General features: G+C 39.0%; 1 protein-coding gene across 1 annotated transcript; it reads right to left on the reverse strand.

The window, feature by feature from the left end:
• Positions 1-146: 146 nt before the first annotated feature.
• Positions 147-27,227, reverse strand: Ndufaf5 (NADH:ubiquinone oxidoreductase complex assembly factor 5). Its single transcript, XM_051183279.1, has 11 exons — positions 27,006-27,227; positions 24,557-24,597; positions 22,048-22,111; positions 19,664-19,711; positions 18,001-18,104; positions 15,870-15,909; positions 14,544-14,741; positions 11,103-11,163; positions 820-903; positions 416-498; positions 147-255 (listed from the first exon to the last, which is right to left on the reverse strand). Exons 1-11 carry the CDS (start codon positions 27,225-27,227, stop codon positions 166-168), a joined length of 1,035 nt encoding a protein of 344 aa, XP_051039236.1. The 3' UTR covers positions 147-165.
• Positions 27,228-27,299: the final 72 nt, after the last annotated feature.

The raw sequence follows: 27,299 nt of genomic DNA on the forward strand, positions 1-27,299 counted from the left end.
ATAAACAGAAACAATGAGAACCTACAATAGTTACTATTCATGGAATAATACTAGGTTGCTAGCAAATAGCTTAATATATTGCTTGTTCAAATTGTAAGAATTTAGATGTGGAAGTTATTCATTTCTGATGAAAATTCTTGAATTCATTACAATTGAATAAAATATTTATTGTTTCTTTCCCTGTGGCATGACATCACTCAGTTTTGCGAGGTCTCCAAATGACACAGTTGCAGAACCTCTTTCAGCTGGCCTTGCCTGAAAACAATAAAAATGAAAGATATTAGCTATAGATAAGCTCAGCCCAGAGTAGCCTCAATCATGTTATGCATAATAAAATATACCCTAAGTCAATCAACAATGGAAAACAAACAGAAACACAAACCCTCTAAGAAAAGTGATGCCTTAATAGTGTTACCTGAGAGTCATGGTATTTCCATCCTATCATGTGATAGATCTGGTATGTGGCAGGTATCGAACCATCCTCATTTCTGTACATTTCTAAAAAGACACACATAGTCAAATTCTGGAAACAATTAGATGAGAAAAAGTATCCACTCAATAGCAATCACCTACTTCAAAGAGAAATGGGTACTAGGATAGCTGCAGGACTGAGAATGAATGAATGCCTCACACAAGAAGTCAGAAAGAAGCTGACATGGAAACAAGAGCTGTTGGGAAGAGATACAAAGATACAAAGGATCTGTGTGTTGAGAGGAAAAAGGACAAAGGCTGACAATACCTTACAAGAAGGAAAGAACACTGTGGAGTCAGAGCACAAACCCCTCAGAGAGTACAGGTAGAAAAGAGTGGGTTGCTCACCTCTGTAAACCGCTGCAGCTGCCAGCATCGTGTCTCGGTGCAGCAGAAGTTTTCTGTTCCAAGAACAGTTGCTCTCACCCATACCTAAAAATAGACTACAGTTTGAGAAAATAGTGCAAATACCCTGGCAACTCAGTATAAAGACATGATACAGCTTTTCCAACAGCATTCCTATCCTCAGTCTCATCTGCCTTTAGATTATAGCAAGGCTGCAAAATGGCTTGAAGCCTCTTCACTGTCAAATCAGGTAAGACATTCTCAGGAGGGAAGCCCCAGGGTGCTTCTTCCCACAACAGCCAGAGTCTATAGTAAGTCAGTGGAGCAAAAGCCACCTAGACTCCAGATGGGCTGCAAGCACTAACAAGTACCTTCCAAAGAAAGCTACATCTTACATCCCTTCTAGCTATGATGGCTGGGGCAATGCCTCCCTCCTTCTAAGGAGCATATAAGACTCATCAGATATGACCAAAGCTATGGCTTCAAATTTTGTGATATTTTACTAACATTAGATGTAAAATCTATATGCATTCCCCACAGAGGCACTTCTTAGAACTTTAAAATTAATCTTCAGACTTCTTGCCTTACTTTAAAATTTCAAACTCTTTCTCTAGTTAACAGTAAGAGGCTGTTAATTGACAATTGTTACCATAGAGTTAGAGATAAGTAGGTTGTACAGTATGTGTTCAAGAGTCTGTGGATGTGAATTAAATGGGTAAAGTGTATAACCATGATCTCCAGCACCCCCATAAAAAGCCAGGTGTGCCAGGCAGAGGTGGCATGCCTTTATCCCAGCACTCTGGAGGCAGAGGCAGAAGCAGGAGGACCTCTATGAGTTTGAGGCCAGCCTGTCTACAGAGAGCTCCAGGACAGCCAGGACTGTTTCACAGAAAAGCCCTATCTTGAAAATACCAAAAAACAAAAACAAAAAACAAAAAAAAAAAAAAAAAAAAAAAAACAGGTGTGATAGCACCTGCCTGCGATCCTAGTTCTAGAATGAGAGACAAAGGAATCCTTCCGGCAGCTAGTCTAGCAAATCAGTGAGCACCAGGTACAGAGAGAGAAAAAGCTAGAGAGCAACAGAAGAAGATACTGACAATGACCTGTGGCAACCATATGTGTACATATATGGAGGTTGAACACATAGTCATAATGGACTCACATACACAGAGGCCTGGGTTCAAGTCCCAGAACTGCAAAATAAAGATAAATTAATGTAATATCAAATTACCGTTATGTAAGTATTTAAATATAAAGTTATTTAGAAAGGCTAAATATATGATCATTCTACAAAATAAAGGAATTAAAAAATGTTATAATTATTCATAATATTAAAATTTACTACATGCTGGACAGTGGTAGTATATGCCTTTAAGCATGGCACTCGGAGGCAGAGGCAGATGGACCTCTGTGATTTTGAGGCCAGCTGGTCTACAGAGCTAGTGCCAGGACAGCCAGGGCTTCACAGAGAAATTCTGTTTCAAAAAAAATTACATGAACAATTGTCTACTACTTACTTTTAACACTAATCAAGAAATGATTTAATCATTTTCTTCAATAGTTTTTTTAAACGTTTTACTTTAATAAAATTGTAATTTTTATTTCAATGGTCATTTAAGATCGGTCCACAAGGAGGCTGAAGAGATGGTTCAAATGCATACACTGCTTTTGCTAAGGACTGTAGTTTGGTTCCCAAAACACATCTGATAGCACACAACAGCCTGTAACTCCAACTCCTTGGATATGACACCCTCTTCTGGCTTTTGAAAATACTCCTTCCGTACGTAATGAAACTGATTCTAATAAACCCAATGTCCTGTATTTTGTGACTTCAATGGTTCCCATTCATAAAGGTTACCAATAGCTACAAAGCAGTAAGTAAATAAAAATGTGGCTAGGTATAAATTATAAATTGTAAATACACACTTACAATCCTAGCACTTAGGAAGGAGGATTGTGATCAGAGGGTGATCCTCAGCTATGTGAAACCCTTTTTCAAGTACACAAACAACCTCAAATCAAAACAAAAAAAATTAAAGCTAGAGAGATGGCTCATTGGTTAAGAGCACATACTGCTCTTCCAAAGGACCTAAGTTTAATTCCCATCATCTACATTACTTTCAGTAACTATAGTTTCAGAGGATCCACTGTCCTCTTCTGACTTGTATATCCACACATGTGTGACATGTGCTCAGAGGCACACACATATACATAAAATAAAAATAAATCTTAAAAAATATTTTAGAGCCACTATATATCTATCTTAAAATATTCTCCCACATAGTGAATATCAATCACACAGTGACCAGAATAAACTAGGGTTCACACTGTAATACTCTATTACCAACGATGAAGACAGTACTTTAGTTTCTGCTCAACTTTCCACTGCCCTGGCTTCCTTACATATGTAGTGAATATATACACAACACAATTGCAGCACTAGACATTTTAAAGTGCTGTCCAAACAATCATTGTTTGCACATTATTAATAAGATCATTAGGCACATGCCATCCCTGTGGGTCTGACCCAGCTCACTTATATACTTTACACAGCATCAACAGCAACTCCATTGGCTCAGGAGTTCACTCTTCCTTAGGGACAAGCACCACCTTACTGCTCCCTTTCCTTGTGAAGTACTGAAAAGAACCTGGACTCTGGGACCAAAGCTTTGTATAACCTAGGACAAGAATGATTCAGTCTATCTTAAGCCCAGTTTTTCATCTTCAAAATGGAATATCTTACAGTACACTCTTAGGAAGCTTTAGTGATGACCACCTAGCAAAGGTATCTAAGACAGCAGACTCAACCTAAGCTTGGGATAAAACCAGCTAGTGAGAAATTGTTTAAGATTCTCAGTCTTAATGTGGTTTGATCACGCCAGACCGCCTGAAACAGAGTACAAGCTAATCCTACATTCAAAACAGTTGGACAAAACAGCCCTACAGACTACAGCCAGGATATCTGAATCTTCTTCGAATCCCCCCAAGACAGCGCCCCTTACCAGCAGGAAGTAGTTTGGAAAGAACGACGCCCAAATTCCCAAATATTGTGTATAAATGTTTGTTTTCATTTAATTGGACTTTGTTATATAAAATTAAATAAAAAAAAAAGATTCTCAGTCTTTTCAAGTATGATCTTGGTCAAAAGGCTAGGATTTCTCACAGTGTTTTTAAGGTTAAGTTCAACGGCTTATTAAAAACAAACTTTAATATGTTATTACTGGAACAATAAAGAGTATTGCCTTTAAAAAAAAAACAAAACTGAACTTACCTTAAAACCACTGTGAAAGCCTTGACAATTTCTCATGTATTCATCAGCTGGTAATGCAACTTGTTTGTAAAATTAGTTCAATATTCTGGACTTTTTCTGTAAATTAATAATAATGGCAGCTAAAATGAGACACACCTCAACTATTCAAAAAACAAACACAACGTAGATGTAGGATACAAAAGCCAGCTGGGGAGATAGCACCTTCCAGTTGGCACAACTGAGCTCCTGCAAGCACCCAAGCACTCCAACTCGCATGACCCTCGGACTTTTCCCACTGAGTAAAAACAGCTGAAACTTCAGTATATGAGTGAATTCAGATGTATGCATCTGCTAACTCCAAGTTAGACAATTCCTTACCTGTCTGTTCCTAAGTTTCTTCATATATCAAGACAGGCTGATCATGCTAGTTCCAGTCTTACCTTCCTATAAACCATGCCTTATAAGCATTTCTGTGGAAAATTCTCAAGACAAACTATAAGACTCATCTGAAGAAATCTAGAAACTTCTGAGCCTCTATCATTCCCTACCACCAAACGGTTCTACACACTTATGCAATATTATTACCTTAGTTCCCCCAACATAAGGTTAGGATATACACAACCTTTAATTCCTTGCCCATGATCTTATACACACCATTCTCTGTGCCACCCCTCCAAAATTTCCCTAATCTTCCTGGACAACTCACTTTAGCTTAGGTTCAGCTTTCTCTACAATATTAGTAACTTGAGATCAGAAACTATGTATCTCTACCACCAGCTGAGGAGTTGGCACACAGCAAATGCTCAATAGTAAGTGAATAAATATAAAACCTAGCAGTTAATATTTTTGTCTAGTTTCTCAAATAGCATTTTTACACATTATCTTCATATTACACATATCTTCATAATCCATCCACAGATTAAAAAAAAAAATCAAAGACATGTGACTTTTGTTTTAAAAAAGAAAAAAAAAAAAAGGCCCCACAGTAGAGATATTTCTCTAAAGGGTAAGGGTTAGGACCTCTTCCAGACCTCCCTTTTAGATGAAGGCATCTCTCAACCCTCATCAGAGAAGCTTCCTGCTGCAGCAGATAACACATAGCAGCAGATAACACATAGACCCACAATTGGCCATGGTGCAGAGAATTAGACACTGTAGAATGTTCAGTTCTAAATGGAACACATATACCAAACCCCCTTCTCCAAAGACTCCAGGGACCACCGAGGAAGAGGAGGCAGAAAGAATGTAAGAGCCAGGTGGTGGATGACAAGAAGAAACAGTTGTCTTTTGGACATAGCAGGGAAGCTGCACATTTGAATCAGTGTGGCAGCACACAGAAGACCTGGCAAGCCCCAGCAAAATCAAGTCCTAGCATAGAGAGCGGAACTGGATACAATGTTCCATCCCTACCTGAGAAGCCATTAGCCACTGTTAGCTGCTGGGGGAGGAAGAATTTCTCTAAGTGTAGCCACTGATAAGTCAACCACAATCCAAGTCACAGATCCAAGTAGTACAAACTGGCCTTGATGAAGGGGTAGGGAGGGCAGGACGCAAAACTGGGTGTGAAGGGATGATGGGTGGATCTTAAAAGAGTTCAGGGAGAGTGAATATAATCAAAATATATTGTATGAAATTATCAAAGAAATAATAAAAATATTTTTAAAAAATATAAGTAGCTATAGCATAAAAGTTATGGCATTTAACAGAAAAGGTTAATTTCATTGTTTTAAGGCTACATCTGTATTTAGTTTATAGTATGTGGATTCAAGCAGCTAATTCTAGGTTTAGAATGACTACAGACAAGGTAATACCTTTATGTTCACCTTTAAAATCAAGGTATTAGAAAATCTAAACCAGATACAATGGTATATACTTAAAGCTTCAGCACTCGGGAGATAGAGGCAGGAAGACAGTGAGTGTGGGGTCAACTTATGATCCAAAGCAAGATCAAGGGTAGTCAGACCGTCTCAAAAATAAGAGGCTGGACATATAGCTCAGTAGTAGAGCACTTTCTTTACTTAAACAAGGCTAAGGTTTTTTTTTTTTTTTATCCCTAGAAACACACAGCCATGGGGGCATCCACACATGAAAAGTAAATAAATAAATAAATAAATAAATAAATAAATAAATTTAAAAGCCTCAGAGAACTGCAGAGTAATTACTGTTTTTTTTTTTTGTTTTTTGTTTTTTTTTTTAAATCAGTGGACAGTAACCTTTTCTGATAGGTTACTGTGTCTGATAGGTTTCTTGTGTCTTTCTATTTTCTCTCTTGAAATGAGTATAGAATTTACTATAGACCAGCACAAAATAAACACTCTATTTGAAGAATTATCATTGGAGCTTAAATGAGAAATAATAAGTTCATTACCATGTCCCAAGTTTTTAAATAAAAGAGCTCCATGATTCTATCAGTGTATTTAATACTTGGGAAAGTGTTCAAAAAATGGTGTTTGCATTTTACTAACAAAATCTTCTTTAGTATACATCTATAGCCTACCAATCCTATATTTCATGATGAAAAGGGACCACAATGGTAAAGTTTTTGGTAATGTGTATTTCCTTATGTTAATATGACGGTGTAACTCTACACTCAGAAGAGTGCTAAGCATGTGAAATGGGCCTTGTGAGAAACAGGCAAGTAACAGAAGCAAACAGGCCAGAACCCTGTCACTAACAGGCAAGTACAAAAAGCAACAGGAGTGAGTTAAGAAGCCAGAGCAGGAGACAAGGGTTTATCACCTGTTTCTTCCACTCAGATTCAAGTGTTCTCTTTAGCCATAATATTTCTCACTTAACACAGGGGCAACACAGTTACCAAAAGAGCTACTAAAACAGCAAGTGCAACAGTGTTTGTAAAAAACATAAATCTACAAATAAAAGAATAGGTAAGCAATTTTATAAATTGCTCTATTCCAAAACATATTACAACTTTTAGAGCCAGATGAAAGCTTCCTTCGGTAAGTACAGTTGTATTTCATAGACTCCAACTTTAAGTCCTCCAGTCATCAAAATTGTCTATGCTATTAATGAAATGTGTATGTGTGAGAGAGAGCAATGGAGAGGGAGGGAGGGAGGGAGGGAGGGAGGGAAAGAGGGACGGAAGGAGAGGAGGGAAAAAGGGGAGGGAGGGAGGAGTTCACAAAGGAGAACTTCTGACACCAGATAAAGCATAGCAAATAAGAATCTGGGAAAAGGCTGATGGGTATTTATTCGGGGAGAAATCAGTTACACCAGAAACAGATGACCGCTGCAGGTTCCCATCCCAAGGATGTCTCTGGACGCTCTCTGTCTCCAACCAGGAAGTAAGAGAGTGAGCTGGGGTCCAGGACCCCAGACCTAGTTCCCCCAGGTCATGCCGGCACCTGTCTTCACGCCCCAATGGGCATGGTCAGTGTAAAAGCTATGGGTAGGGTATGTATCTCACTATAATTCCCCTTTTAGTCTAAAGAAAAGATTTAGGCTTGATACAAAACTATATAAAAAGACAGTAAACATCAAGTATGCTCTAGGAAAAGGAAAATTAAGAACATACAAACTTAAGACCTATTGTCAGTGACATAACAAGAGCAAATGGCAAGAACTACAGTTGAGAATCTCTTGATGGAATGTATTTATTTATTACTTCTAAGTCCCATTATTCTAAGTTGGAAGGTAGGATCTGTGTCACTGTTGTTCCTCAGAGTGTCTTCCTGGCCATTATTTCCTCCACCTGTTATACACCCTCACTCTGTAGAGGCGTGTTCCACTTAGCCATAACCTTCTTCTGCTCCTGCCTGCTGGCAGATTATCGGCTAGTCAATTCCCTCCTTTGCAAAGTCTGGCACCTGGCTCAGTTTCCTGTAGAAGGGCTTTCAATGTTAGTGTCAATCAAGTTCCATTCTCTCTACCTCATATCCAATGAGCTTTGTCACTCCACCTCTGCCTCATATGTGAGATATGTCCCAGAAGGAGTTACCACTTATAAACTGACTTACCTTCAAATCCTTCACCAAGCACCTCATTTTCTGACTTCATCATCCTGCCCTTTCAGCATGATTAAGTACGTCAGCCATAACTATTTTCAGACTTATTTGAGAAGGCCTAGTTACAGTAAATTTCACCCAACTTCCCAGCTCACTTTGACCTTCTACTTCCTTTTTCTTCCAGGTCACTCTTTCAATTGTATTTGTGGAGTTACCTTCCACTTCTGGGTTTGTCAGGAAAATTGCAAAATCCCAATCCAAACTAACCCAACTACCTCGCTGTTTGTTGCCAACCACAGTTGCTAACTCTGACTGTAAATGAACCCTTCAAACTCTGTAACTTTTCCCTAGTCAATATACTTTTCTCTCCAATGGCTATTTCAGTGTTTCTATGTAATTCTCAAGCTTTATACCTCTACATAGTATTACTTCCTCTGTAACAAGGAAAACAGCTCCATGAGCCGGGAACTTCCTGCTATCAAACAAACACCTGTTATCTACTGGGACTACTCTCTTGCCTTCTATGAATACATAGATATGCCTCCCCATCCCCTAGACTCAAGTTACTACAGGTGGTAAGAAGCTCATCAGCAAAGGCATGTAGATAATCACATTCACTAAAGGCTTATTTCAGAAAGGCCACATCTGATCTGCCAAAAACTGCCAAATTTCTCTCCTAAATATCTAAAATATAGTCACCCAAATCCAAAATAGTACCATCTCTCAGCAAACTTTAAACACAGGACGCTTCCTTTACTAATCAACTCTTGAAAATATGAATCTTAGACTAGAAAGACACATGGTGCTTTAGAATATTTGTTGCTTTTGGAGAGGATCAGGGTTTGACTCCCAGCAACCTCATCTATATGCTTAAATTCAGGGAACCCAACTTCCTCTTCTAGCCTCCTCTGGGACCAAGCACACTCGGCACACAAACATACACGCAGGCAAAACACACATATGTGGTAGAATATTATTTTAAGTTGTGTTACTTTTGTTGGTGCTGCATATGTTTAACTCTGTGAAGCTGTGATTCTCTGCCAGTCTAAAACACTTGATGGCCTAATAAAGAGCTGAACAGCTGGCCAATAGTGACACAGGAACAAAGATATTCGGGGCTGGCAGGCAAAAAGGATAAACAGAGGAGAAACGAGAAAAGAAGGAGAAAGAGAAGGAGAGGAGGGTATCAGAGGCTGGCCACACAGGAAGGTAAGATACACAGAAGAAAGATGAAAGCCCAAAAGGAAAAGGTAGATGGATTAATTTAAGAGAAAAGCAAGCTAGAAACAAGCCAAGCCAAGGCTGGGCATTCAGAAGTAATAACAAGTCTCTATGTATGAATTATTTGGAAGGTGGGTGGTGGGCCCCTCAAAAAGACAAAAGAGCAAAAAACATCACAGAACACACATACATGTAAAATAAATAAATATTAATTTTTTTTAAAATATTAATGATGTTCTGACTTCCTCCCAATTAAAATGCATGATAAGGATGATCTTTTTCTTTTAATTGAGTAATTATTTAATGAAAATCTGTGGTGATGTGAGAGACTCAAATTACTAAAGGGGTTAGAGGATAATCAACAAAGACATGCAAGTAATCAAAATATGTAAGACTGCATTCACCAATCACACAGGCCACTGCATCAGGTTGGGAACACAAAAATGAAAAAGAAAAACTGATCCCTTGTCTAATGAAGCCAACCAAGGAATTTGGCCTAGAGGTGGGTATGACATGACCATGAGTAGAGACAAATCAGGAGCTCTCTCCATTGATAATTGGATCACTTTGCAGGTGTGATATGTATCAGGGACATAAGAATGAACCTTGAAAAAAGAAGCAATTGCAGACTTTTGAAGGTCTAATAGACAAGCCTGGTACAGATTTCAAAGCCAAGCTAAAGCTCTGGATCTCAAATGATGATAAGGGCCTTCCCTAATTTTGAGCAGGAGACAGCAAACATATATGTAAAAAGCTGAAGCAAGATAGCTTTGAGTTCAAGGCCAGTCTGGGGCCAAACCATGGGACACAGTCTCAACCAGACCCAGCCCAAATTTCAAGAATTTGGGAAGTCAAATTATCAATATATTTTAGGTGCTAGCGAGCAAACCCAGGGAAAGGAAAACATGAACCACCACCACCGCCGCCGCCACCAACAGGCCTATGTGTTTGAAATCTCAGTCCCCAGCTGGTGGCACCATTCTGACCATTTTGAAAGACTATGGAAGAGGGGAGGACTAGCTAAAGGAAGTGAGTAAATGGGGCGCTAAGCCTTGAGGATTATAGGCTGGCTCTATCACCCTGGCTAACTGTCAGAATGCCTTCTCTGCTATGACAGACTATATACCCTGAATCCTAAGCCAACATCAACTTTTCCCTTAAGTTGTTTCTGTCAGGTATTCAGTCATAAAAGCAAAAGTTAAGTAATCCAGGACTTCAGAGTTTTATGACGGATCTGATTCTCACTTGCCATCAATCCCATCATTCAACTCTCCATCTCACTGTCCTCTGCCACGTGCCCATTTTCCAGTTCCAGCCATGTCCTCTTGTAAAAGGCTTTTGAATATGCTATTCTTTGTGCCTGAGACACACTTCTCTCACCTTTTCATCTGGTTAACTCATCTTTACTTTTTTAGAACATGGCTCAAATGCCATCTTCTCAAACAAAACTTCTTTCATCTCCTAGACCAGGATCTATTCTCAACTAAATCGTCAATCCTAGACACATGAAACTATCTAAGGTTTGTAATGTTTTTAAATATGTGTGTGTGCATGCTTAAATCTGAGATAAATGAATGTTGCTACTGGAAGTCACTAAAGTATTTTAACCACATATGTACCCTTCAACAAATTCCTCCCATATTATTCCAGAAGCAATCATAGTGATACAAGCCTCAATTTCATAGCGCTAACCATAATTCCAATTGAACTCTTCCCTGTGACATCTGCCTGGGGTCTACCTCCTCTATTTTATAACATATGCTCTAAGACAGTAGTGTGCTTTCTATACAGGAATGAATCCCTAGTGCTTACCCTGATCTCTGATGACATAGAGTATGCTGTCAATGCCTTACCTTTTAAATCTTCCATCAATTCAAACATTCCAGGATAGTTAACTTGAATTTCATCAGTATCCTATTTTTAAAAAGAAAAACATAATATTCATGTGACAATAACAAACAAAAAAATAAAATTCCAGCTTTGGAAAGTAGCTATTACTCCCAGACCACACTCTCACAGTAGGCAGGGAATTTCCCTGATCAGAGCCTTATATAAGGCAAGTGTCTACTAGTGAGCTCTATCTTCACCAAGAATTGTCTTGTTTTTAATATTCTTCACAAATGTTATAATCCTAAAACTCTAACAACTGATGCCAGTTTCTCCTTTGAAAACAAAATTAAATCACTTTTATTTTATTTATTTATTGAGACAGGGTCTTACTAGACTAGATGGTTCTGGAATTTACTATATAGACTAAGCTGGCCTCAAACTCAATGATCTAGCTACCTCTGCCTCTGCCGAAATTAAAGGCCTTTGCCACCATGTGCGGCTTCTTGTTTTTTGTAAGATTCCCCCAAAGGGGTGTGCCATTCTTGCTACTACAAGACCAAGTCAGGCAAGGAGTGGACAAAGCCAGCACCTATTCAATCTCCCAACTCTAAACATCCATTTAACATACTGTGCTTTGATAGAAGACACATTAAGTATCACACTGCAAAGAAAAGACCTGTCACCTTGACACAGTGGAGAATCATAGGGAAGAGAATTATCAATGAGTGATTGTCTAGGTCAGGTTTGCCTGTGGGGACTGTCTTGATATGGGAAGATCTGTCCCACTGGGGCAGAACTATTCCTGGGACTGCATATGGATTGAAGAAAACTGGAAAAAGTTCTAAGAACATTTAAAAACTGGGAACCACTAGCTGAGTAATAAGAATCCATGCATTTATTCTCTTTCTGCATGACTGTTGCTTCAAGTTCCTGTCTTGGGTAGAGGGATGAAGTATCAGATGTCAGGAAGAGAATTCTTTATACTTCCAACCTTGTTCTATCCCTTCTCCCTATACATACATTTCATTATTCCTTCCTAGTACTTTAAATATACATGGGTCGGTGGGTGTGTGTGTGTGTATATGCGCACATGCGCGTGTGAGAGACAGAGAGAGTGTGTATATGTGTGTGTGAGAGAGTGTGTGTGAGAGAAATAAAAAAAGAGAGAGAGGGAAAGATAGAGATCATTGTTCATAATAGTGCAGGAATTGGATTCAGAGCCTCACACTGGCTAGATAAGGGTTCTGCCAATGAGCAGACATGAGAATCTAAACCTCTTTTACTAAAGCACACACAAAGGCAATTTATAAAACCCCACAGTGTGACACTGCTTTTTGGAAACATGGTTCTCCAACCTAGTATGACCTCATGACCCCTGCCTTTGCCTGCCAAGTGCTGGGATAACACATACTCACCACCACAGCTGGCTTAAGCTTTTACTTCATTTTTACTCTTACTGGCTAGTGGTGCTGGAGATGGAATCTAAGTAAGAACTCTTCACTAAGCTATATTCTCAGCACAACATGGTTCGTTTTTATATAAAAAATATAGAGAATTCATATTAACAAGTTGTATATATTATTTCTAGTCTTAAAAGATAAGTTCTAATACAAAGTTCTAGTAAGTTAACAAGCCTTCCTTCCTTTCTTTCTCCCTTCCTTCCTTCTTTTTTTCAAGATAGGGTTTCTCTGTATAGACCTGGCTATCCTGGAATTCCACTCTAGATCAGGCTGGCCTTGAACTCAGAGATCCACCAGCCTTTGCCTCCCAAGTGCTGGGATTAAACCAAAGTCTGAAATTTTGAACATCAAAGATTAAATTGAGAAATGCTGTCCACAGAAGAGAGCTAAGATTTGAGGGATTGAGGGATTAAAAATAATAGATTTTTCAGCTTATCTGTAGTTTTCAATTTATAATAAAAATTACTTGTGAATTATTTATATACTTTAAATTATCTTTAAAATATAATATAATGCATAACTTCTTATATCAGTAATTCTGATCAGTTGGTTCTTCAACAAGAAGCTATGCTTTCCAATTTTCAGATATTTAACATCTCAAAACCACTTTTTATTGACTTAGACAATTTAAAAGTTTATAGAAGTCAACCTGAACACAAGCAAGGCATCTCAGAGATGTCTTCATATCTTGACAAAGCCTTACATACTCGGTGCTTCTTCCCGTTCATTCCCCACTGGGGGCTTTTTTTTTTTTTTTTTTTTTAAGATTAGATGTTCTGGCAGTTTACCCCACTTGCTTTCTACCAGCACACGGGAAATGATGTAATTTTTGATTGGTTGATTTTATGAAATGCTTTCACAACACATTAACTCAAATCTTAACTGTAAGCCTATTGTCTCTAACTATACAGGTGGAGGCTTTCTTATCAAGAAATCCCAATCACTGCCAATCAAATTGCGTGTTTCTATGTCAATGTCAGAAGAGTTTGGAAGTCATGAAGATCTAACTCAACTCATCTGAAGAGAGTAATGAGTCCTGTATAGCGACTGTGATTAGAAAGGGAGATGGCTCTCTTCTGGAAATTTATTCTTGGAAAGTTCTAGAAGTAGAAGGAAAGGGAAAGAGAAAAGCAGGCATTTCCTAGCAATAGCCAGGGACCCTCATGCCCTTTGGCCATTTATATATTTTTAAGAAATGCTGAGAGAACTGAAGTACCTCTCCTAAGTCCCCTTAAGTGGTACAGAGGTACAATAGGGAGTCAAGTTACAGCCACAGAAGCCAGGTGTGTGCCTGTGACCACTGGGGTGGAGGCTGAAGGAGCCTGGGGTATGAGACCCAGCCTCAAAAAATGCCTCTCCAAAGTAAAGCTACATCCAGTGCCCTATTGCCACAGTCTGCACAGAATCTGTGTTTCTTCTACACGTCCTGCTTGTTGATTCTCTCTGTGAAACTCTCCACCCTGAATAAAATAGAGGATGTTCTTCTGCCTCAACTAAGAATGAGTCATGTGTATCTGCTTGAATTCAGAGTTGGTGGTAGGGACAGTACCACAAATGCCCCTGTAATGGATACCCATTATCACATTTGTAGTTGTCTTATGTCATGTTATACCTAACTTGGATTTGAAGATTCTAATGGAGTAGTATTATCTAAAAGTCTTCCTCAAAGGAGTTGGCAAGATGACTGAAGCCCACAGTAGGAGAAAATTGACTCCCAAAAGCTGTCCCCTGACCATGGTACATGTTCTTCCTTCACAAAATAAATACATGTTATTTAAAGAGAAATCTCTTCATATACTTTGGTGCTTTTTTTTTTTTTTTTTAAGCTACTTATCCTGGAATCTAAATACTAAAGAGTTTATATTCCTGACATTTCAGTCAGGTTGTGATTATGCACACTAAAATGGTAAAATCCACCTTCCACCAAAAAGATAAAAAGAAAGAGCAAGGAAAGTTCCCCCAAGCAACGGAATTAGTGGGTTACTTGGTTCTCCTGATACTCACCACAGTCAGGGTATTAAAGCCAGCTCTCCCAAGCAGATGTCCTAGGTCATTCACAGCAGTGAAAGGAGAAATGTGTGGGGAAAATCCTCCTTCCCTTTCTGTTTCTGCCAACTGTAATGAACACCGAAGTTCATAGAGCGTGTCACCTCCAAACATCGCACCGACAAACACCCCATCTGGTTTTAAGACATAATGAATCTGTAATAAATATAACAAAACCATTCAAATTTTACAGACAGAAACATCAAAACAATAAGTGTATCCAAATTAATATTTTACGACTACCAATTTTATTTTGCCAAATAAATAAGAAAAAGTAAAAAACATCGTGCTGTGTGGTAATGTTGTATAGTAAAATATAAAGACAGACAATATAATCATTAATGGCACTGGTATCTATAAGATGATGTGTGTTTTCAAATTTTATATAATACAAGTTACTTTTTACAGGAACAAAATACAAGAAAAAAACATTTCAAGAATGATAGCTCACCAAAATTATAATTCTTCCTGTTTCTGACCTCTGAAAAGTTAAGTTTTTAAGATGTCCCACTAACAGATGGAATTTATTTCCTACTCCTTGAATCTGGGCTGAACCTGCTGCCTGGGATTTATTTTGGCTAAAGAAATGCAGTATAAGTGACAGCTCATGAGTTTTGGCCTGGTTTAGGTCAGTTCTCACATGGCGCTGCATGCTTCCTTCAACTGTTCTACTGGAACACCCCTACTGGGCCACACACCATCATCTACCCACCATTCTCTGATCACTGATAAACACCAATCTACAAGCATTTATCTAACATTTGCTGAGAGTAATACAAAGGACAGATACAAATATAAATTCCCATGTAGAAAAAGTTCACAAGCAATAAAGGGAGAGAAGGAATTTTAACATACAATATGCTTTGTAGTTGGTCAGCGGTGGTGCATACCTTTAATCCCAGCACTCAGGAGGCAGAGGAAGGTGGATTTCTGAGTTCAAGGCTAGCCTGGCCTACAAAGTGAGTTCTGGGATAGTCAGGGCTGCATAGAAAAACCCTGTCTCAAAAACAAAAAAACAAAAACAAGCAAATGAATATGCTTTGTGATAAGAATACTGTTTTACACAGTAATTAAATCTTTCATTAATATAAACATCTCTACAACCAAATATTGTTAAAGTTCTCAAGAAATGTCACCTAATGTATCTGTAAGTCAAAGAGAGTACCAAGTATATACCCAGTCCACAGAACATTGTAAATTTTCTGTCACACTTACAAACAGTGAAAACAGAAACATTTGTGATAATAAACTAACATAGAACTGGGCCAACATAAGCTTTCTCACCTGTTCAAGTGCTCTAGGAAGGTCATTCACCCAGTGCAAACTAAAATAGAAACACATAGTGGTTTAAACTTAAAAAGTATAATTATCACTAGGCTACACCACAAAAAAAGTATTAAACTTTGAAATCTGAAATTAAATTGTTCTCTACACTTCTACAACTCTAATCTTTTTACTGTCTCCATACTTTTACTTTTTCCAGAATGTCATACAGTTGGAACTGACATACACAGCTTTCTGAACAATCTTTCATTTGGTAACATGTCTTTAAATTACCTGCATTCTGTTCATGTTTTAACAGCTTACTTCTTTTTAGTGCTAAATAATTCCATTGTCTCAATGTACCACAATTCAACCACTTAGTGCTGAAGGGCATCTGTGCTGGATGACACAAGCTAAAATTGTCTGAGAGGAGAAACTCAATTAAGAAAATGGCTGCAGATAATAAGATTGGGCTGAAGTCAAGTTTGTAGGGCATTTTCTTAATTAGTAATCAATGGGAGAGTGCCCAGCACACGGTGGGTGGCGCCACCCCTGGGCAGTTGTTCCTGGGTTCTATAAGGAAGCAGACTGAACAAGGCAGTGGGACAAGCCAGGAAGCAGCACTCCTCCATGACCTCTGCATCAACTCCTACCTCTGGGTACCTGGCCAGCTTGAGTCCTGCACTGTATTTTGATAATGAACTTTATACCTAATGGAAACTGAAATAAACCCTTTCCTTCCCAAGTTGCTTTGGTCATGGTTTTTTAACACAACAACAGTAATTCTGACTAAGACAACATCTTTGTTGCTTCCAAGTTTTAGCAATTAATAACACAGTTGCAGTAATTAAAAGCATTTATTGCTCTTGCAGAAGACCTGGTTCAGTATTTAACACCCAAATGATAGCTCACCAACCATCTGTAGCTCCAGTTCCAGAAAACTCTGCATCCGCTTCTGGCCTCCATGGGACCAGGCATGCATGTAGTACACATATAGTATATATACATATATAAAATATACATTATATATGTGTATGTGTAATACATGTATATACACACACACACACATTTAAAATACTCACATAAAATAAAAAATACATCTAAGAAAGTTTTAAAGAGTAATGTATTGTTCATGTTCATGATTTTGCATGGATATAAGCTTTCACTTCTTTGGCTATATACCAAGGAATATAAATGCTGGAACCTAACAAAGTATGTTCAAGTTTTCAGGAAATGATCAAACAGTCTTTCAAAGTGCCTATATCATTTTGCATTCCCACCAGCAATGAGTAATAAGAGTTCCTGCTGCTTGACTTCCTTGCCAGCAGTTGGTGTTGTGTTTGGATTTTTCTGATTTTAATAGATAGTACATCCAACGTCTTTTAAGATGATGGAAATCAAAACAACAAAACTTTCTAAACTATCACACAAGAAACCTTTAAATCTCATGTTTTCTTGCTGACCCTATTTATTCTGTCATGTGTGACAGCAAAAGAGCTTTAGCAAGCTGCATGTAGAAACTTGGGAATAAAAAGAAACTTAAGACACTACATCATATTTCCACTAAGGTGTCCTGAATCTATAATTGTTAAACAGAAGAATCTTAGTTTATAAACTAAGATAAGCAGTTTGTAACTAAAAAGAACTTACTCTATCACAGTGAAGAATATAGCTCAAAAACAAAGTGCTATCTTAGGTTTAATGGGGGGGGGGGGATATATTAACCCATTATCCATTGCTATCCTAAGAGTAAAATGTTACAACATAAACTACACCTATTTGTAACATATATACACACATACATATGTGTGTTTATGTGTATACACATGCATACATGCCTACACATGTGTGCACGTAGAGGTCAGGGGCTAACCTCATGTTTGTTTATCAGGTTCCAACCATACTGTTTTTTTAAATAGCATCTCTGGAACTCATCAAGTAAGACTGAGCTGTTGCTGGCCAGGAAGACCCAGGGATCTTCCTGTTAGCGTGCCTCTCTAGAGCTGGGAGCATATGCCACCATGCCTGTCTTTTATGCGGGTTTTGTGAATCAAACTTACGTCTTCATGCTTATGCAGCAAGCACTTTACCAACCAAGGTGTCTCTCCAGCCTCAGTGACATAGTTTCTAAAAAAACAAATGAATTACTAACCTTAAGCTGCTAACCACCAGATCAAATGTGTTTTCTCGGAAGGGAAGGAATTCTTCATCGGCTAACACATTCACGGTAGGAATATATGTTTGTAAGGAATTTTTCTAATGGTAAAAAACAAAAGTTCAACATATTTGTATAGAGTTTCAATTACTAACACAATCACTGTTCAACACTGTTAATGTTATATTCATTCAGAAGTTTCTAGCATAAAATAAAACACAAGATGTGGCACACAAAAGGCAGTCCAGAATCTTAAATAGCACCTACCTGCTTCAAAAAATGTAAATACCACCCACACTAAAACATTGGCTACTGAACATTTCAGTGCAACAAATGAAGCCACAAAGCACTAGATGTAAATCTGGGTGAACAACTTTTATACTCTTACAATCTTTTAAAAACCTATACAAACATGACTAAAAAGGTGGAACCTGTAAATAGGAAGGAAGGAGGGAGGGGGAAAAGGCGAGGGAGGAAGAAAGGAGGGAGGGGGAGGGGAAAAGGGAGGAAGTAGGGAGGGGGAGAAAGGGTGAGAGGGAGGAAGGAGGGAGGAACAAAGGAAGAAAGGAAGGAAGGTAGGAAGGGTGGAAGGGAGGGAAAAAATAAAAGAAATACCAACAAGGGGCTGGAGAAATGGCTCAGGAGTTAAGAGCACTTTGTGCTCTTTGCAGAGGACCCAGGTTTTAAATTCCCAGCATCTGGAGAGGCTTACAGCCTTGAAACTCCAGTTTCAAGGAACTTAATGCCCCTTTTATGGTTTCCTCAGGCACATGGTACACACACATACAACCAGGCAAAACATTCATACACCCAAACTAAAAACAGTTTTGAAAAAGAAACACACCCACACCCACACAGCGAGACAAAGAGACAGAGAAAGACAGAGACAAGAGAGACAGAAAGATACTGGCTGACTGACAAATGGCCAAAATCCAATAATTAAGCTATTGATCCACAGCTATTTCACTGAACCAGTAATCACAGATAGAAAAAGTAAAAAAGGCAATTAATTTTTTTTATTTATCAGATAAACAAAAACAAAAGGGGCTGAACCAGGGTTGCCAAAGAAAAAAAAGAAAAAAGCACTTTCATGTAAAAACCCTCATCATGTTTCTAGGAGAATCTGGAGATATATACTGAACATGAAAAATAAATAAATTATACAAAGAATTTAACTCCAGGAAAAAGTAAATAAACCAAACACACACAATTACTTTACTATTTTAACAGCACAGGTGGCTACTGAGAATCCAGAACTGCAGCAGGCTTCCAGAAGCTGCTCAGTTAAATCTACTATGTGATGCTCACATATTGGCAGGCTATGTGGTCATTTTAAAAATGGCACGCACATAAATAGTATTCAAAGAGAACAGAATAACATTCCATAAAATGGGGGGTATGTTAATGTAATATTGTTCACATGACCTTGGGAAATGAAGGTAGTTCATGTTTATAAAGATAGGAGGCCAAATGTTACCAACAGCTATCTCTGTGTAGGAAGATTAGGAATCTCTTTTCTTACTGCATACCCTGTATTGTCTGAATCTTCTTCATGTGTATATATAACAATTACACTTACATTACATTGTGAAAGAAATAAAGAACTAAAAATTATACCAGGAGGTCAGAAAACAAAGAGTATTATTAAAAAGCTACCTACCAAAGCATGTTCTGCAATGTCTGTTTGGAAAATCTTTCCCACAGTCTCCTGCAATGGGATAATCAAAGCACAGCAATTACTGAAACTTCTAAGGTTGAAATTATAATTTTCAGTTTTGTAATGTCATTTTCTGAACAATTCCAGTATGATATGCAAGTTCAGAAGACATAATGATTAGCACAGTTTTAAACACATGGAACTAATTATATTAATACATTTAACTTATTTAACAAAATAGAGAACACATCCTACTCTACTTTAATATTATGCAAGCTAGTCTCCATACTCTTGTGATAAAAGGACTTAGAACAGATTCCTGCTTTCAGTTTCCACTCAAAAAGTTTATTAAGAGAACGCAAGAAAACACACTTCACAGAAACTAAGGGGCTCACTTCCCTTGTTTCAATGATCCTCTCTTCTTTTCAAGAGTAAAAGGGTTTGAACTACCTCTGCCCCACATTGAACTTTCCCACGTTGCTCTTTTCTCCAGGATCCTGCTCCCTCCAATCTTACCTCCCCTGATCTTTAATCTGTATCTGCTGGTCTCATTTTCTCACCAGCTTCCCAATCTTGGGAAAACTATTACCTGAGCCCTTTTTGATTTTATCTAGTTTTACTTGTGTATTATAAACATATAGTTGATAAGTTTTTTGCTTATAATTCAGGACTCTACTCTAATTCAGGTCCACAATTCTTGGCATCTGTCACTGCTCACTGAATCGCCCTCTAGAGGTGGCTCATGGTCTAAGCATGAGCACAGCAGTCTGTTCTCATTAAGTAGGTTCTGGTCGTCTCTCTCTATATCCACAGCACCACTGAGGTTTCCAGGAAATGATTTCTATTGTGGCTTCCCTCTTCTGTTAGAGAAACTGCTACCTTTCAGTTCACAACACATTCACTTTCTTCTGCTCACAGCTTAGCAAGTGTATATCTTACCAATATTTTTTAGGCAGTAAAGAGGAGAAAGAGAGCACTGTTAGCTGAACTGCTTACTGATTTCCATGGCATAGCTACTCTGATTGAGGTACTTGCTATTCACACTACTCGATGCAGTCAATTTCCAAGATGTGACTATTTCTGCTATAGCTGATAACAATGCAATGTTATTGAACAAAGTTGGGGAAGAGCTAACAATTAGCTCTCACATGCGGTGATATCTTGTTTGTTCTCTAACAAAGAAAGCTTGCCTGGAGACCAGAGTGCAGAGCTAGCAAGTAGTTAACCATAGAGGCCAGGCAGTAGTGGCACACACCTTTAATTCCAGGACTTGAAATCTCATTAACTCTCATTGTACTTCAATAAATGTTTTACTTCCTATAGCATTTGTTATTGCCAATAGTAGTGTTTGGGGAGTCTCACAATTCCCCTGCAACTCAGCCCAAATATATGTTTTATCAATAAAGATTTTACTTAAGAAATCCCAGGGGCTGCAATATGGCTCAGAAGTTAAGAGCATCTTCTGCTCTTTCAGAGGAGTCAAGTTCATTTGCCACCCATGTCAGGTGATTCACAACCATCTGTAACTCCAACCCCAAGGGAACTAATGCCTCTCATCCCTGTGGGCACCTGCACAAGGGTGCACATGCCAACATTCTCACCTACACATAATAAAAAACAGGACAAATTTTTTTTAAACCCCATTTTAATCTCTGTGTGTAGCACAGTGTCTTACTCACAAATGAATGAATGTATTTAGAGTTTGCAGTGATTTGAGTAAGAATGGCTCCTGTATGTTCACAGATATGAATGCTTGGTCATAAGGGAATAGCTCCACTTAGGGATTAGGAAGTACAGCCCTTGTTGGAGTAAGTATGGCTTTGTTGGAGGAAGTGTGTCATCAGGGGTGGGCTTTAGGGTTTCAAATGCTCAAATCAGGTCCAGTCTCTCCTGCCACCTGCAGAAACCATGTGGAACTGGGGCTGTGTGGAGTGGGCCAATGTCAACTCCGTGACCCCAGTTTCAATGGCCCCAACTGCTGAGACTCATTCTAAACCATTCCCGTTCCCTTTATAAGCAAGCGCCTCCTGCCTCTTCTCTCTTCTTTCCATTTTTGTTCCCGATCGGTTAACAACTATCCCTCCCTTTGCTGCCTTTCCCAATAAACTCCATGTGGGTTTGTTGAATTTGGTGGATTGTGTTTCATCACCCACAGCTGCAGCAAAGAACAACAGTAGGCCTACAAGAGACCCTGTTTCAAGAAGACACAAAGATGGATGGCACCTGAGGAGAGCACCTGAGGAATGGCACCTGTGCTCTGACTTCTGTGTGCATGAGCACACATGTCCCCACACACTCAAAGGTTCCAGGCATGCTTGTGCATGGGCGCGCACACACAGTTGGTCAATTTTATTTTCCAAAGTTGAGTAAGCCAGTGTATAAAATACCTTATTCAAATGTTGGGCTATGTAGCCTCTTCCACATCCCACGTCCAGTGCAAGGGGAAAATCTCTGAAAAAAATAAAGAAGCTAAACTTTGCAATACAGTCCATAAAATAATCAAGAACTAATTTTCTTAAGTAAACACAGTTTAGTAACTACACCTTTCAGGAGCCTTGCAATACCAGTTGTATCTAACAGAAGATATAATGCATAGAGCAAGTATGTTTGATCTAGTCACTAAATCACAGACCCTAATACTGAACCATGAAGACCCAGCCTTAGGCAGGGGATGTAGGTCATCAATCAGTACAGCACCTAGTATGTGTGAGTTCAAACTCTACCAGCACAAACAAACAAAAAGGTTTAGACATGAATATGAAGAACACACTCAGCAAAGGTATCAGAGTTCAATCAAACAAAGACTGAAAACAAGCTAAATGTAAATTAACATGGAAAAAGTGGCATTACTTAGCAGTGAACTGATGATTATCTTTACTTCTCAAATGCTTTGAAGCAGGAAAATACTTATAGAAATGAGTTCTACACCTTTAGTCCCAGAACTCAGGAGGCAGGGACAGGCAGATCTCTGAATTCGAGGCCATCTTGGTCTACAGAGCAAGTTCTAGGACAATCTCCAAAGCAATAAAGTGAAACCCTGTCTCGAAAAACCAAAATAAAATAAAATAAATGTGTTCTACTTTCCATGTGAAATGTCATAAAGCATTTTTAAACTTGGGCTGGGGATACAGCTCAGTGGTAGAGTGCTTGCTTAGCATGTGCAAGGCCCTCAGTACAATCTCCAGCACCACAGGGAAAAAAACAAGTTAAAACATGCCCCTCTAAAAACTCCAAGAATTACTGAAAACATAGGAGTACAGTAAGTTCCAAGTGCCCAGTGCTAAGTAAACTCAAATATCTTCTTTTTCTTTAAATATGTATCTTTTAATTCTTATTTTATACATGTGAATGTTCGGATTGCAATGTATGTGCACCATGTATATGCCTGGTGCCCATGGAAACCAAAAGTGGGCATTAGATCCCTTGGAACTAAAGTTGTGAGCCTCTATGTAAGTACTGAGAACAGAATTCAAGTATTCTGGAAGTGCAACCTGTCCTCTTAAATACTGATCTATCTTCCAGATCCCAACTCAACAAGTAAGCAACAATCATCACTTGAATTCAGTCGATCTGAACCCAGAGCCAGAAGAGTAAACCTCCATATTAGACTAGCTCCTCTAAATTGGGACACACATCAACTGTAAGCCATGGGTTTCTACAAACAGAAGAAAGAACAAGAAGAACTGCAGTTTAATTTTTCTTAAGAATCGCTACCAGAACTGGGTTGGGGGCCAGGGAGAGAGGGAGAAAGAGAGAGAGAGGGAGGGAGGGAGAGCGCTCCATGATTAAGAGCACTTGCTGTTTTTTCAGAGGATCCAGAACCAGTTCCCAATGCCCACATTAGGTGCACTCTTCTAGCCTCTGTGAGCACCTGCACGCACATGGTATGTTATATACACAGCTGCACACATCATCAAAAGCAAAGATTATGGAAAACAAGAACGATTATTGCTTTTACTATGTATGGAATATTTAGCACAGTATAAATGTTTAAGAAAAATGAATTATTTCACTGTTTAATATTACTAAACAGGCCTCATCTCTCAAATTATATTTAAAAATCAGCGTAATTTTTAAAATAATAAAACAGAGCACTGACAATACAACCTACTCTGTGGTTATTTGTTTCTCCTTATGATACAAGGGATGGAAACTGTAGGTTTGTGCATGCTAAGTACAAGTAGCTACAAATCCAGGCCTAAGTACTCTAATAATAGAGTGTCAACACAAGGACATTTACTAGTATTTTAAATAATTTAATTCCAAAATTTAATGTTGAAATTATCCTTTTAGTCATAATCACAAGAATCTTCATGGACTTGGTTTTATTATCCTCAGAGCTAGGGCATAGTTTGCAAACTCCAAAATGAAAAGTGAAAGTTTTACCTCCATACTATTAAAAAAAAAAAAAAAAAAAGGAAACAATAGAACAATGAAGGAGATGTCATTTGCTTTCCCACACAAGAAAGAGAATAGCCGGATATGGCTGTACATGCTTATAATTCCACACTCAGGAGGCTAAGGCACGAGGCTGTGTGAACTGGAAGCCACCCTGGGCTACAGTGAGACCCTATCTCAAAAATCTAAAAAAGAAAGATGTTTGGAGTGATTTAAACCACCAATCCTGGCAATAAATTTCTCAGAGTTGACTATTCCACGTATCAGGTTCTCATTGTTTAATTTCAATTCTCCGCTCAATGGCAGATTTTGTTGTTCACCAGGAGTGGTGGAGCATGTCTATATTCCCAGATGCTCAAGAGGACTGTCTAAGCTCAGTTCAAGGCAAGGCTTAAGAGTTAGAGCGAGACTCTGTTTTGGGAAAGAGAGACAGACAGACAAAGAGACAGAAAGACAAGGAGAGGGAAGAGAGGGAGAAAAAGACTTCATCTTGCCTACCTGGCTATGTCATACACACGGTCTGCAATCTGACTTCCAACCTGAAAGATTTCAAGAATCAATTGGTTAAATACATGAAGTAGATGTGACAGAGGAGTAACACTGATTTTTCCTACTACTCAACTTGTTTCAAAATGCTAAGTACTTTATATCCCATTTTCTATTTTCCCACTGTATTTCTTTATAAATAGTGAATATGGATAAAATACTATAAAACATAAAAAAAAATCCCTGAAAACAAACTGAAACACATTACTTTAGAATGAATTTAATAAGGTCAAGATTAAACTATCTGCTGGGTATGGCAGCTTATGTCTATAGTCCTAGTATTCAGAAGGCCACAAGTCTGGGACCAGTCTGGAATCCATAGTGATACATTGAGTTCCAAGGTAGTACATATTATAAAGATCATTGTCTCAAAAACAACATAAACACAGGGAGGCTAAGGCAGGTGGATCTCTTGAGTTGAGGCCAGACTGGAATATATTACAGTGAATTTCAGGACAATCAGGACTACAGTGAGATCTTGCCTCAAAACAAGCAAAACAAAAATCCACTCTAATCAATCTTAAAAAGTAGGTATACATACGTGGCCTTGTATTCTGTGTAATACAAGAATAAAAAGAAAAGAAACATTGTTCTGAATTGGTTTTTGTCAACTCAACACAAATTCAGACTTTTGGAAGAGGGAATTATTTGTTTTTTTGTTTTGTTTTGTTTGTTTGTTTTTTGTTTGTGTTTGTTTTTCGAGACAGGGTTTCTCTGTGTAACAGCTCTGGCTGTCCTGGAACTTGCTTTGTAGACCTGGCTGGCCTGTAATGCACAGAAATCAGCCTGCCTCTGCTACCTGAGTACTGGGATTAAAGGTGTGTGCCACCACCTCAGGCAAGGAAGAAGGAATCTTAATTGAGAAAATGTTTCCATAAGTAAGATTAGCCTGCAGGCTAGTCTGTAGGGCATTTTCATGGTTGATGTGGGAAGATCCAGGTCATTATGGATGATGCCACCCCTGGGGGATGTGGCCCTGGATGGTATAAGAAAGCAGGCTGAGCAAGCCATGAGGAGCAGGGCGGAAAACAGCATTCCTCTAGGCCTTTTGCTTCAGTTCCTGCCTCCAGGTTCCTAGCCTGACTGACTTCCCTCAGAAATGAAGTATATCTTGGGAGTTGAAAGATAAAATAAACCCTTTCTTTCTCAAGTTGCTTTTGATCGCTCTTTTATCAAAGCAATAGAAACCCCAACTAAGGCAAATACAATTGATATATTAGTACATTGGCATAAGATACAATAAAATAAAAACTATCCATCTGGCTATAAAGACTATAAATCACTTAATAAAAACTTAGTGCAAACTCTGTGTAACATCTAAGTGAATTAACTATGTTTTTGTTTGTTTTGTCTGAGAAAGGGTACCCACAGGCTGGCTTTGAACTCATAACACTCTAATCCCCCAGCTTCATTCAGCCTCCTGAATGCCAGGATCACAGACATGTGTCACCATACTCACCCAATCTACATTAACAACTTTTAATCTACATTAACAGCTTCATTTTTTTTCTCTTAGTAACTTTTGCAAATTAGTAAACACCAACTCTGGAAAAGTGTAGCTGACCAGCTCCCAAGCACAATATAAAAGAAGTTGTATGGTAAGGGCCACCCTTCACTGGGCTAGTGACAGCTGGCTTGAAGTCCACCATTTCACTCAGCCTCTTAAAAACATTCTAGATCTGTGATTACTATTTGAAAGTTCACAATATAGCTGGTTTATTTTATTTTTTGTTTTGTTTGTTTGATTGTTTTTTTGAGAGGATGATGGGTAAGGGATTAGGGTCACTGAAGTCTTTTTCCCTGATCAGCCTTTGTACATCATTCCAAATGGCACTACCTTTTACTTATCTCAAAAATAATTTTCACATACTTTACTGAATATATTCTCGTTCTGCAGTCTCAAGGCATCAGTCAGGCTGTAATCTGGGTGCTTTGAACAGAAAGAGGTACTTAATGAAGGGCCCCTACAGGTCCTTTTTCTGCCTCAGGAGTTCTGTACTTATGTGTTCCTTTTCCCTGGAGACTCGTCCTATCCCATCTCAGCCCGACTCATTTCTCGCACTTTTCGCCATAGCAGCCAGCCAGTCTTGACCATCCTAGTCAACAATACCACCGTTTCACTTTTTCTTCACCTTAACTTAGCTGAAAGTACATTCCTTGTCTATGTGTTTCTCGTGCTCTCTCCTTAATGCTATCCTGCAAAGGCGGGGGGCTGGGGCGGGGAACCGGGGTCTTGCTTTGCGCTGGAACTCAAGCAGAAGCCGTACTTGCCAAGCGAATGAATGACTGCCATGCACAGGTTAACAGAAAGGCCCAGATTCTTCTCAAGGTCACACAGCCGGCTGGAGCGGTCCGCCCAGCCCGGCACCGTGCCTCCCTTTGCCCCGACCCGCAGTCTCACCTCCTCCTTCAGGTAGTCAAATTTCATGGGCTCAGGCTGCCGGGCTGCCCAGTTCTTCTGCTTTCTCTTTAATTCCCGGTCGAAGATGTTGACTGCTCTGGGCGAGGTGGTGCCCGAAGGAGGGACACCGGAAGCCACCTCCCTGCGACCACAGCTTCCAGCGGGGACCGCCGGGCCCCCAAACCGAGGGCGTAGACGCCAAAGCACGCCAGGTCGCAGCATCTTCATCCCTGGCGCCACAGCAGGGCTTAGTTTCTGTTTGTACGCATGCCCCGGTGAGACTACGGCTAGCAC

This window comes from Phodopus roborovskii, unplaced genomic scaffold, assembly GCF_943737965.1.
Source record: "Phodopus roborovskii unplaced genomic scaffold, PHOROB, whole genome shotgun sequence".
NCBI lineage: Eukaryota > Metazoa > Chordata > Mammalia > Rodentia > Cricetidae > Phodopus > Phodopus roborovskii.

What these genes read in the sequence shown, in the direction of transcription:
- Ndufaf5 (XM_051183279.1), bottom strand. Translation starts at nt 27,227, where the DNA reads ATGCTGCGACCTGGCGTGCTTTGGCGTCTACGCCCTCGGTTTGGGGGC. An exon ending in ACATTGCAGAACATGCTTTG is followed by an intron (nt 18,105 to 19,663) that starts GTAGGTAGCTTT and finishes TTTTACCATTAG; the next exon opens with AAAAATTCCTTACAAACATA. An exon ending in GCTTTAATACCCTGACTGTG is followed by an intron (nt 11,164 to 14,543) that starts GTGAGTATCAGG and finishes TTTTAAAAATAG; the next exon opens with GATACTGATGAAATTCAAGT.